The 12,388-nt window shown below is 51.6% G+C and overlaps 1 protein-coding gene across 1 annotated transcript in view; it reads left to right on the top strand.

Annotated features, from left to right (window-relative positions):
- The first annotated feature begins 3,363 nt into the window (after positions 1–3,363).
- GUCY2D (guanylate cyclase 2D, retinal) overlaps positions 3,364–12,388 on the top strand; it is a 14,128-nt gene continuing 5,103 nt past the window's right edge. Inside the window, exons 1-10 of the mRNA XM_036896012.2 lie at positions 3,364–4,146; positions 4,226–4,530; positions 6,663–7,014; positions 7,374–7,458; positions 7,715–7,817; positions 8,252–8,353; positions 9,887–9,973; positions 11,271–11,471; positions 11,563–11,719; positions 12,235–12,384. Of these exons, the coding sequence (XP_036751907.2) occupies positions 3,420–4,146; positions 4,226–4,530; positions 6,663–7,014; positions 7,374–7,458; positions 7,715–7,817; positions 8,252–8,353; positions 9,887–9,973; positions 11,271–11,471; positions 11,563–11,719; positions 12,235–12,384 (2,269 nt within the window). The 5' untranslated portion in view covers positions 3,364–3,419. The remainder of the gene's footprint in view (positions 4,147–4,225; positions 4,531–6,662; positions 7,015–7,373; positions 7,459–7,714; positions 7,818–8,251; positions 8,354–9,886; positions 9,974–11,270; positions 11,472–11,562; positions 11,720–12,234; positions 12,385–12,388) is intronic.

The raw sequence follows: 12,388 nt of genomic DNA, 5'->3' as shown, positions 1-12,388 counted from the left end.
TTGTAATTTATGTGTCCTATTTAAGAGATCTTTTCCTATACTGAATTGATACAGACATTCTTTCTTTTTCTCTAAAACTTTTCTTATTCACTTTTTATTTGGAAATAACTTCAAGCTTACAAAATGTTGCAAAAGTGAAAATAGTAGGAGAACACTCATATGCCCTTTACCCAGTCTCTAACATAACTATAGTACAGTTATCATCTTCACAAATATGCAATAATAAAATACTTTTTTTTTTTTTTGAGAGGGCATCTCTCATATTTATTGATCAAATGGTTGTTAACAGTTAACAACAATAAAATTCTGTACAGGGGACTCAATGCACAATCATTAATCCACCCCAAGTCTAGTTCTCATCAGTCTCCGATCTTCTGAAGCACAACGAACAAGTTCTTACATGGTGTACAAATTCTTACATAATGAATAAGTTCTTACATGGTGAACAGTACAAGGGCAGTCGTCACAGAAACTTTCGGTTTTGATCATGCATTATGAACTATAAACAATCAGGTCAAATATGAATATTCATTTGATTTTTATACTTGATTTATATGTGAATCCCACATTTCTCCCTTATCATTATTATTATTATTTTTTTTAATAAAATGCTGAAGTGGTAGGTAGATGCAAGATAAAGGTAGAAAACATAGTTTAGTGCTGTAAGAAAGCCAATGTAGATGATCAGGTGTGTGCCTATAAGCTAAGTATTAATCCAAGCTACACAAGGGCAACAAAACATCCACGGATGCAGAAGATTTCTCTCAAAACAGGGGTGTGAGGTTCTAAGCCTCACCTCTGTTGATCCCCAATTTCTCACCTGATGGCCCCCCTGCGACTGTGCCTGTCTTAGGTTGTTCGTCCCTTGAGGAATCTTACCCGTCTCTGGCTAACCAGTCATCTTCCAGGGCCATACAGGGAATTGTAAAGTTGGTGAGTGAGAGAGAAGCCTTATTGTTTGAAAAGGTTAGCTTTTTACTTCTTTGCAGATTTATGCCCTGTGGGTTTTATGCCCAGCATTTGTCTTGAGGTATCTTTACCACTTGGAGGAGTTATGATACTCGGTAAATTCGATATGAGGCACGAATTCTATTTAAGGGTTGTAATTAGGAAGGAAGAAAAAAAGCTATAGAAGTAGCAGATGGAAGAAAACATGGGAAGATTGGTTATTTCTTTGACATATCTTCTTGTAGAGTAACTTAAGCATGTATAGGTTTTAAACTACAATTAAGTTGCGCACACACAATTAATAAAATACTTTTATCAAATCTCCAATTCTTATCCCAGTTTTGTCAGTTGACAAATTTGATGTTGATGCTCCTCACAGCAATATCATAAACCCTATAAACCATATAACCTCTAGCACAGGATCCAGACTAGAGGCAGGTATTGCATGGAATTGCCATGTCTTTTTAGCTTCCTTTAATCTGGAACAATTCTTCAATCTTTATTTGTTTTTTGTGATAGTGACATTTTTGAAGAATACAGTCCCCTTTCCTTTTTTAGTAGGAAGTTCCTCATTTTGTTTTTATCTGATGTTTCCTCATGATCAGATAGATGAAATGCACTCTCAGCTGGAGCACAGCATAGATGCAGTATTGTACTTTCTCAGGGTAACATATCTAGAGGCCCATGACGTCTACCTGCCACTCACTGATTAATTTTGATCACCCGGTCAAAGTGTCGCTCAATTTCTCCATTGTATAACTACTGCTTTTTGTTTTTTGCTCCCCTGCAACTTATAAGGAGTCTGTAGGGAGATATATTTTATAACATTCAAATGTCCTGTTTCTCATCAAAATTTCCCCCTAGCTTTAGCATCCCCTGATGATTCTTGCCTGATCCAATCTTTGCTATGATGTTTGAAAAAATGATTTACTTCAAAGTTTTTAAGTTTTGTTTTTATGTATGTCTTTTACCTGGAATTGATTTTGCATAACGTGAGATAGGAATCTAATCCTGTCTCCTTTCTCCCCCTCCCCTATGGCTAGCTAATCAGTTTCATTTATGGAGTAGCTCATTCTTTCCCCCCTGGGGAGAATGTCCACTTTTTATATATCAAATTTCCATTTTTTCTGGGTTGTTGCAGTGCCCTGTATTCTGTCCCATTGGTCTATTTGTTTACTCCTTTACCAATACTATGGTGTCTTAATTATAATAGCTTTGTAATAATTTTCGATACATGGTAGGGCAAGTATCCCATCCTATTCTCCTTTAAAATAGTCTTATTCATTTTTGTCATTCAGGCTGTTATATTTGTTGTCACAAGTAATTTTCAAAACAACCTTCAGAGAGATTAAGCGTCTTTCCCAAGGTCACAAAACTGGGAAGGAGGAATTTAAACCCAGGTCTTTGAATCCAAACCCAGGAATCTGAATCCAAGGCCAGAGCTCTTTACATTATTTCCAGGAGTTTTGACTTCCCAAGGCCAAAGGGATGGTTTTCTAGGCATGGAGAAGTGGAAGTTAGAGAATCAAGTATGGGTGGGTGAGAGAAAAGAAGCAGGTATCAGACTGGTTTGGTTTTTGTCTCTGGAGTATATAGACTTTGTCACCCAAGGGATGGGGCTTGGACTTGGCTGGAAAACCGGAAACAGATTGGAGGGAATGGGACTGAGAAAACTCCCACTCTACGACTGTTCACCCACAGGGGTCCATGGGCTGTGGGTGTCCATGGGCCCGTCTTGTGGCTTTCCAGGCTAAGCAGTGTAGAGTGGCAGCAGCCTGAAAGGGGGACCTGCAACTGCCTTTATATGCTGGGGGTTGGTGTGCGCGGTTGGGAGGCATGGAGGGAAAAGAATCTGTCTGGCTGTGGGAAGGCAGCACAGATTCCACCTCAAGGAGTTTCATCTCCCACCAGCCCCACCCCCCGTCTGATTAAGGGACCCTAATCAGCTTGGGGAGATTAAGGGCTCTGTCAGCTGTTCCACATGCACACCCCCCACCCCCACCCCACACACACCTGGGGCCCGGCTCGAAAAGGAGACCTGTGGGAGGGCGTCAGAAAGGGGATCGACCCTGTGACCCCTCACCCCGGCCCTGAGCCCCCGCCCCGCACTTTCCGGTGAGTGGCAAAGGCCCCTTCACAAGGATTCGGGTCCCTTCTGTCCCGAAAGAACGGGTCAAGGGGCATGGGCTTGTCCCCACTGACCCCGAAGGGCCTTTTGAGGTGGGAGGGGCAGATAAGGGGTAAACGGGAAACAGGAGAAGCGGGCAGGGTTTAGGGTGGGAGGCAGGGGGCTTCCAGGCCATACCCTTCACCCCCATACAGTTTTCCAGGCCTGAGGAAGGGGTGTGGAAGTGAAGACATGCCACTTGTTAATTAGACTTTGAGCAACTGGGGGTTACGGAGAGAGTCCTAAGAGCGTTCGGGGGTGTCATCTGCGCATCCTGCTCTGCTTGTGCTCACAGAAGCCGGCAATGAGCGTCGGCGGCCCCGCGGGCGGGATTCTCGACCTCCCGCCCCGCGCCCTCGTGCGCTGGGCCCCATCCCCGCCGGGCCTCCCCGGGGACCCGCCCCGGCCCCGGCCTCTGCTCCAGCTGCTCCTGCTGCTCCTCCTGCCGCCGTCGGCCCTCCCCGCTGTATTCACAGTGGGGCTGCTGGGCCCCTGGACCTGCGACCCCATCTTCGCCCGCGCCCGCCCGGACTTGGCCGCCCGCCTGGCCGCCGCCCGCCTGAACCACGACCCTGTCCTGGAAGGCGGCCCCCGCTTCGAGGTCGCGCTGCTGTCCGAGCCGTGCCGGACGCCAGGCTCGCTGGGGGCAGTGTCCTCCGCGCTGGCCCGCGTCTCTGGTCTTGTGGGTCCGGTGAATCCTGCAGCCTGCCGGCCGGCCGAACTACTAGCCCAGGAGGCAGGGGTCGCGCTGGTGCCCTGGGGCTGCCCAGGGACGCGGGCGGCGGGCACGACGGCCCCCGCAGTGACGCCAGCGGCGGATGCCCTCTATGCCCTCCTTCGCTCGTTCCGCTGGGCGCGGGTCGCCCTGGTCACTGCCCCCCAGGACCTGTGGGTGGAGGCCGGACTAGCACTGTCCACGGCGCTCAGGGACCGGGGTCTGCCCGTTGCCCTGGTGACCTCCATGCAGCCGTCGGACCTGTCCGGAGCCCGGGAGGCACTGAGGAGGGTCCACGAAGGACCCAGAGTCAGAGGTAGGCACCTGCAGGGTACAAAGGGTCAGCAGCCGTTCGGCAGCGGGCAGAGCTGTGAGTGGAGTGTCGGTGTCCACAGCAGTGATCATGGTGATGCACTCGGTGCTGCTGGGCGGCGAGGAGCAGCGCTGCTTACTGGAGGCTGCAGAGGAGCTGGGCCTAGCTGATGGCTCCCTGGTCTTCCTGCCCTTCGACACGCTCCACTACGCCTTGTCCCCCGGCCCTGAGGCCTTGGCGGCGCTCGCCAACAGCTCACAGCTTCGCAGGGCCCACGATGCCGTGCTCACCCTCACGCGCCACTGTCCCCGGGGAGGCAGCGTGCTGGACAGCCTGCGCAGGGCCCAAGAGCACCGGGAGCTGCCCCCTGACCTCAATGTGCAGCAGGTAAAGGGCCAGGGGAAGAGAAAAGAGGGGAGGAGAGTCAAAGGGCGGAGAGGAAGCTGGAGGCAGTGGGAAGAGAAGTGGGTAGAATCAATGGAATGAGAAGAGGCTGGGGCCAATGGGGAGAGAACTACTGCAGCTCTACCTGTTCAGGAGTTTCCCACTCCCCGGGAATGCAGAGGCTCTGGTCTTGCCTGGGGCATCTTAGTGTATTGGAATTGCTTCCTGAAACCTCTCAAGCCCAGCTCCAAAGAGTAACTCTAATGAGCTCTACACTGCAACATCTTTTGCATCTACTTCCAAGTAAACCCACATCCAGCACCCCCACAACATACCGTCTGTAACAAACAGCTGGTGCTCTTAAGAGAGCAGGAAGGAGGGAGGGTGCCCACTTCAGAGTTGTTTCCTCCCAGGCTTTGCCTGGTCTTTGAGATCTTTGACATCTTGTGAGAAGCAGAGGTCCTTAGATGGAGCCAAGGGCTGCCATAGTCATTTAGATCTGCAGTTTATTCCAACAACCAGCTAATACCCAGGATTCCCTGAGAACCCAAAATCCCACTTCTGACCATGTAGCTCCACTCCATTCATGAAAGAGAGACTAGAAACCATTAGAAGGAAATTTGCATGTCAGTGGGCAGTAGACTAACCACCACAAAGGCTCTACTCAAAGGGCTGCGCTTGAGAAAGGGTTGTGAGTCAAAGGGGCTTGAAATCTTCCCCACTAATGCCCCTGGGTCTCCTACAAGAGGATATGAGGTATCCAATGGGGAGAAAGGATGGAAATAGTCAATAAGAAGAGGAGAATAGAGTCAGGAATAGTGGTGAGCTGGATGGAGGCAGGTGGAGAGAGCAGTGAAGAATACTCTTTGGTTCCCAGTAAGTAGCACAGCCTTCCACCTAGCTCCCAAGTGAGACCCCTGGAGTCACTGTTGATTCCTCCAAACCTTTCCCTCCACATCTCAACATCACTGTCACTTTTATTCCCTAAAGGTCATTTGAATCCATTCCCATTCTCTGTTCTCACTCTCACTGTCCTAGTTCAGGTCTAGTTCAGCACCTCTGGGCCCAAATCCCAAAACAAAGCCACCCAGATGGTCTTGGCTTTAACACTTGTCTGCCCCAGGCCTTTCTCCACCTACTCGTCTAATTGAATTTCAGAAGCCTGACAAATCTGACAAATCACACCTCTGTTCAAAGCCTCCCAGTGGCTTCAGAAGCCTCTTCAGATGGCTTACGGTGTCTCTCCTATCTTCCTCTCTCTTCCTTGAACTTCATTCAGACTGAGCTACTTTGGGCTCCGTAAAGGTGTCATTCTTTTATTTGTCTCTGTGCTGGGTGTACTGTTCCTTCTCTTCTGTCCCTCCCCTACCAGATAATTCTGACTCTTCCCCTGAGGGATGGCCCCTTCCTCTGGAAGCCTCCTCCTCCCTCCCCAGCCTGGGATGGAGCCCTCTTTCCTGTCTCCACAGCTCCCTGCTACCCCTGTCCTCACTCACTGCACTGCCTTAATATCCCTGTGTGTCTTCCCCACTAGATGAGACACTCCTCCAGACAGATGGGGACTCTATCTTGTCCACTGATATATCTGTCCCTTGGGCTTTACACAATGCCTGGCACTGTGAAAGATGGTAACTGGCAATAATTGAAAGGCTCAATGAGATCAGGCGATAACCTTGGAGAAAGAAAAGAAGCTAAAATAGAAAATAGAAGACAACCAAAAGATGGGAAAGAAGGCATTTAGGTGAATGATAGAAGATGAATTAAAAATATATGGAATAGGAAAAGAAAGAGAGGAGCTGTAGGTGATGAGGGGTTAGAATTAACCAGTGGTGGGAAGCGCCTAAGAACCCTGAAGAGAGGGAAGGTCAGAGAGGAAATGGGGGGGATGGCCAGTGGGAAGAGAGGAAGAGGGAACCCGTGGGGAGAGGGGAAGAGAGAGCTCCTGGGGAGACAGGAAGAGAGAGCTGCTAGGGAAGGATATGGTGAAAAGCTAACTAGGAGGTGTGAACAGTCAATACACTGTACTGTTTGAAGGGCTTGAAAAGCCCAGTGAAAGGATAGGCAGGGCCGGTTGGTCAGTCCTCTTTTGTTTATGGGCCATGACCCTTAACCCTGAACTCCCTACTCTCTTCCAGGTGTCCCCACTCTTCGGCACCATCTATGACGCGGTCTTCTTGTTGGCGGGAGGCGTGGGCCGAGCATGGGAGGCCGCAGGGGGTGGCTGGGTATCTGGAGCTGCTGTGGCCCATCACATCCGGGATGCCCAGGTCTCTGGCTTCTGCGGGGTCCTAGGGGAAGCTGAGGAGCCCTCGTTTGTACTCCTGGACACAGATGAGGCAGGAGACCAGCTGTTCGCCACTTATGTGCTGGACCCCACCCGGGGCTCTCTCCACTCCGCTGGGACCCCGGTGCATTTCCCTAGAGGGGGACGGGGGCCAGGGCCCGACCCTTCGTGCTGGTTCGACCCAGACATCATCTGCAATGGAGGTGAGGGCAAGCACCACAGCCTCCAATGGGACCGGCACCATGGACCCTCCACAAAGTGGTGAAAGAGAGTGAACTCTCGTCCTGTAACTCCTCTTCAAGGCCCTTCCAGGTCTTCCTCAGATCCCTGGCTTGTGCAGGACCCCTCTTTTGCTGAGCCCCCAAAGTCCTCCTGGAAGCTTTTTAGCATTCCCAGCCACTCCCCTTTGCAGAACCCGTGAGCTTTCCCTAGATCCCATTCATGGATCTCATCTCCTTTCCTGGAGCCTTCAGGATTTGGCATCTCTGCACACCTTCCCAGAGGAGGTGCCTCCCCTCAGATGCCACAGTCCCCAGCGTCCCTCCCCTCTCTGCCCCTCCAGGAGTGGAGCCTGGCATCGTCTTTATCGGCTTCCTCCTGGTGGTTGGGATGGGGTTGACAGGGGCCCTCCTGGCCCATTACGTGAGGTGAGTGGGAGAGTGAGGTAAGTACAAGAGCTTGGCTCTTCACCTGCCAGAAATGCCACCAAAGATAGTCTGGGCTCACTCCCGGGGACAGAGAGGACTTTTTTTGGAGGGGAAAGAGGCCCTGGAGGGCTGGCAGAATCCCAGCGGATATCTGGTTTGGGGATGACTGCCCTCCTCTTAACCAAAATTATCCACTGCTGGCCTTTTGTCATGGCCATTTGTCCCCTTTGAGGAGATGACCTCCTTCCCCTACCAGGCACCGGCTACTTCACATCCGAATGGTTTCCGGCCCCAATAAGATCATCCTGACTCTGGACGATATCACCTTTCTCCACCCACAAGGAGGCAGCTCTCGAAAGGTTGGGGAGTCAGGGAGCCAGGATCCAGCTGTCCTTGCCTGCCTGGGCCAGTCCTCACCTCAACCCCTGCCTAGAAAGGCCTGGTTTCTGCCCTAGCTCTGTCCCAAGTCTGATTGTGGGGGACCAGTGCTCTTATGTATGGAATGAATGTAACAGCCTGATTGTGGGGGATCAGCGCCCTCATGTATGGAATGAATGTAACAGCCCCATCCTGACTGCTTTCCTGGAGCGGTGTGAAGCTCCAACAAGAAAATGAATATGTTCGTTTTATGAACTATAAAGTGCGGTGCACTTAGGAAGTAATGTCATTAACACCTTCCTTAATTAAATGTGTTATCCTCTCCTCTTTAATCCCTAGAACTCAGCCTGACCTCAATCCGAGATCCTGACCCCACAGTGTATTTTGACCCCTTGCATTGACCTCTACCCTCCAGGTGGTCCAGGGGAGTCGACCGAGTTTGGCTACCCACAGCGTGTCAGACATTTGCAGCATCCCCAGCCAGCCCCAGGGTAGCTCCAACATTGGCCTCTATGAGGTGAGCTTGATCTCCAGCCAGGACAAGCTCTATTCCATGTCATGTCCTGCAGGCTCCAGGGAACAGGGACAGGAGCCCAGAACAGAAACTAGGGAGAGGTCATGGATTCCTCAGAGGGCAGTATCTGGGAATCATTCCTGCCCCAGGATTTTCCCTTAGCCATTATCCAGGGAAGGGTTTCTCAAAGGCCAATCACAGTGGTGCAGAGGCTGGAGGCCTGACTGGCAGAGAATGTGCTGGGACCAGCATGAAGCCAGGTGCAGTCACTGCGGCCATCCCCTGCTCTGTTGGGAGCCCCTGACTCTGCCTCCTTAGTGATCCAAAACTTCAGGTTACTGAGGGCACAGGCTTCCCTGGAAAGGGGCAGAGGGGCTTCTGGGATGTGGTCTCATGGTCACAAAAAGGGCATTTTTCAGGACATGTATTGTTCAGGACGGGGAGTTGCCAGATGGGGCATCCCAAACAAACTCGTATTTCCATATGACGCAGATCAGACTCAGTAACAGCAAACTTCAGAAGGAAAAATAAAGGTACAAAAAGGACTTTAGGACATTAACTATAAGGTTGGCAAATGTGGTGCGGTCAGGAGGGGGAGATAATGAGAACAGATTCAGAGAGAGCTGAGAGAGGACTCAGCTAATCCAGAGGGTAGTGAGGATTTAGAGCTCTTATGTATCCGGCCACAGAGACCATGCAGGGACTCCCAGTGTGTCACCTAGAAGCCATCAGGGACAGTTCTCAGAGGAGCACTGTTGTCATTTTGGACAGGTATTCATCACATGGGAATACCCTGTGCCTTGAAGAATGCTAAGTGTCCGTTCACTTAACAGCCCCCAATTTTTGTAACAATTAAAAACGCCTCCACATTTATTTCCAAATGCTCTTTAGGTGTCAGTACCAAACCCCTAGAATTCCCTTCTAGTCCAAATCCCTTAAAACAGACAAGTCAAGCTCTATAAATTGCAAGGTCTGGGGCAAAATAAAAATGAAGAGCTGCTTGTTCATTTGGGATGACAACAGCAGATCACTGAGCCAAGCTCAGGCCCTTCGAGCATGTGTGACTGCACAGGTGGCAGGCCCATGAACTGGCCCCTGCCAACAGCTGAGGACAGTGAGGCCCTGAGCCTAGAGGGGAGCTGCCTATACTCCGCAGTTGGTCTAGAATGAAGTCTAATCTACTCAAACTCTGGACTCTCAGCACAGGGCTCTCTCATGGCAACAGGTAGTGATGAGGGCTGTGACTTCCGTGACATTTGTAGTGGTAATGGCTCGCTTAACGGGGCTGTTGGTGAGTACATCTGGGGTGATGAGGACCACCATACGGGACTTCTGCGTCCCTCCTGCTCAGGGGTGGACTCTTACCCAGCTAGCTGTGAAGTAGACTCACAGACACCAAACCCCTTGCTACTGATGCTCTGTGTCACAGGGAAGGTATGTTCTGGGGAAGTGGGCCAATGGAAACATGGGGCTCTGGGGCTCCTCGTGTTATAGGGTTTTAAGAAACTGAGCTCACTACTCTCATCTCTGTTCCAGGGAGACTGGGTTTGGCTGAAGAAATTCCCGGGGGATCAGCACATAGCTATTCGTCCAGCAACCAAGACAGCCTTCTCCAAGGTTAGAGTTGGGTCCGTGATGGGGTGGCATGGCCATCACTTCCTCCTTCCTTGTTCTCTTTGCAGCTGGGTACAGAGCTAGGCCCCAGTGTGAGGGAGACCAAAGGTCTCAGCGCAGTGTCCCCTCCTCTGGAAAGCAGGCTTTCCATTATGTTCTTTCATAACGTTGTTCTTTCCTTTGATGTGCTTATCATAATGTGTTCCTTCACCTGTGTGCTTGCTCACTTCTTATCTGCCTCCATCACTGAACTGTAAACTGAGTGAGGGCTTCCCCCTACCCCCTGTGCTGTATTTCCAGCATCTGGCACAGTGTCTGGAACATTTGAGAGACCCTGATGAATGTTTGTTGAATGAATGACAGAAAATAAAAAATGGGTTTCCAGTTCTGTCTGGCCTCTGTGTAGAATGGCCCAGTTGATGCATATTGAGTGAAGTGGGAAGTTGCCAGGAGGCTACAGACTGGCTTATTCTGGTCCTTCCAACATTAATGCCCCTCTTACCCCTGACACCATGCAGTCTTGGCCTGCCCTCCTCCCCTGATGCCTTCACAGAAGCTCTTGGTCACAGCAGCAGAATCTCTTAAGTGGACTACCTGATGGGTCAATGGGCTAAATCTCCATTTAACAGCAGGCATTTAAGATGAAAAGAAGCTCCTTGTTGGACCAAAGAAAGTTGAAAGGTTACCGTCAACTGCTAGCCCCCATTTTCCCAGTATGTCCTGACTGTGAGGGTGGCTGGCCTGCTGAGTGGGTGTGTCCTTGTCAATGGCTCCTCTGGGACCACAGCTTGACTGCTCAGTCCCTTCTTCCCTAACTTGGGGAGGGTGGCAGCCTCAGACATATCTGACACAAGCAAAGTGTCTGTGGGCCGAGTTTGGGGCACACCCGTTTCTGTTGTTTTTTGAACACCAGCTTCTCCCTGGTTCTTCCCACAAAGGCTGTCACATCAGAAGGAGATTGTGGTGGTGCCAGAACTTCTCCTTCATGAGGCAATTCAAAGTCTTAGAGTTACTAAATCAGAATCTGCAGGGGCTCTGATTACCAGTGCCACGTTGTCTTTTCATTTGTTACTGTAAACTAAACCACACTCTATCCCAACAGTGGCCTTTGATTATGTTGTTTTTTCCAGATTGAGAAGTTATATGCAGAAGAAAGCCCCCCACATGCCCTATAGATCTTTCCACTCACCATTTTTATCCCATCTTCCAAGTTTGGATAGTCAGACACAGACCTGAATAATAGCCTTCTCCCCACGTTGCCTCCAGGGCAGAAAATGCCTGTTAACTTTCTCACTCTCAGCTCCAGGAGCTCCGGCATGAGAACGTGGCCCTCTACCTAGGGCTCTTCCTGGCTGGGGGACCAGACGGTGCCGCGCCCGCTGGGAAAGGCATGCTGGCTGTGGTCTCAGAGCACTGTGCCCGGGGCTCCCTCCACGACCTCCTCTACCAGAGAGACATAAAGCTGGACTGGATGTTCAAGTCCTCCCTCCTACTGGACCTCATCAAGGTGTGTGTTTAGGGTACAGGGTGGGGATGTGCAGGAAGGAGGGGTTGGAGAGCTGCGCGGGTTGATCGGCCTCTTACCCCACCCCTTCCAGGGAATGAGGTATCTGCACCACCGAGGTGTCGCCCACGGGCGACTTAAGTCACGGAACTGCGTGGTGGACGGGAGGTTCGTGCTTAAAGTCACCGACCACGGCCACGGGCGACTGCTGGAAGCCCAGAAGGTGCTACCGGAGCCTCCCAGAGCGGAGGGTAGGATTCCCGGGCTGCCTCCCGCTCCAACGAGCATCCCCTGGGATCCCCATTATTTCAAGAGCCCCTCCTTCCCTCCTTCCGCCCTCGCACTCTCCATCCCACATCCACTGGACGAGACTAGTGCTACTGAAAAGGTCTTGTGACCTCAGGTGGGCGCTGAGGCTGGGAAGGTGTGGCCCTTTAGCCGTGGGAGCTAGGGCCTGAGAGGCGGAGCTGCTGCGCCAGCCGCGGGCGCGGCTCTGGGTTGGGGGCGGGGCTTTGATAAAGGGCGGGGCTTGTGCTTCAAGGGCGGAGTCCTCTCTGGAAGGGGCTTGGTTTAAGAGGCAGGACCTACTTTCGCTGAGATCCGCTTTGGGTTTCTGGTGGTTTGTCCTGGAGTGAGGTGTCGGCCTCAGAGCCAGACTCAAGCTGGGGCTGAGCAAATGGGAGCCGGGTCTTTCTGGTGAGGGTGGGGCTCGGTCCCAGCGCCCTCAGGGCTTTCCGCATGCCCGTGCTCCCTTCCCCGACCCCAGAACAGCTATGGACAGCCCCGGAGCTGCTTCGCGACCCAGCGCTGGAGCGCCGGGGAACGCTGCCCGGCGACGTCTTCAGCCTGGGCATCATCATGCAGGAGGTCGTGTGCCGCAGCCCCCCCTACGCCATGCTGGAGCTGACTCCCGAGGGTAC

Source organism: Manis pentadactyla, chromosome 4 (assembly GCF_030020395.1).
Source record: "Manis pentadactyla isolate mManPen7 chromosome 4, mManPen7.hap1, whole genome shotgun sequence".
In the NCBI taxonomy this organism is placed as follows: Eukaryota; Metazoa; Chordata; class Mammalia; order Pholidota; family Manidae; genus Manis; species Manis pentadactyla.
Note: the sequence above shows the minus strand (reverse complement) of the source record. Positions and strands in the feature narration are given on the sequence as shown.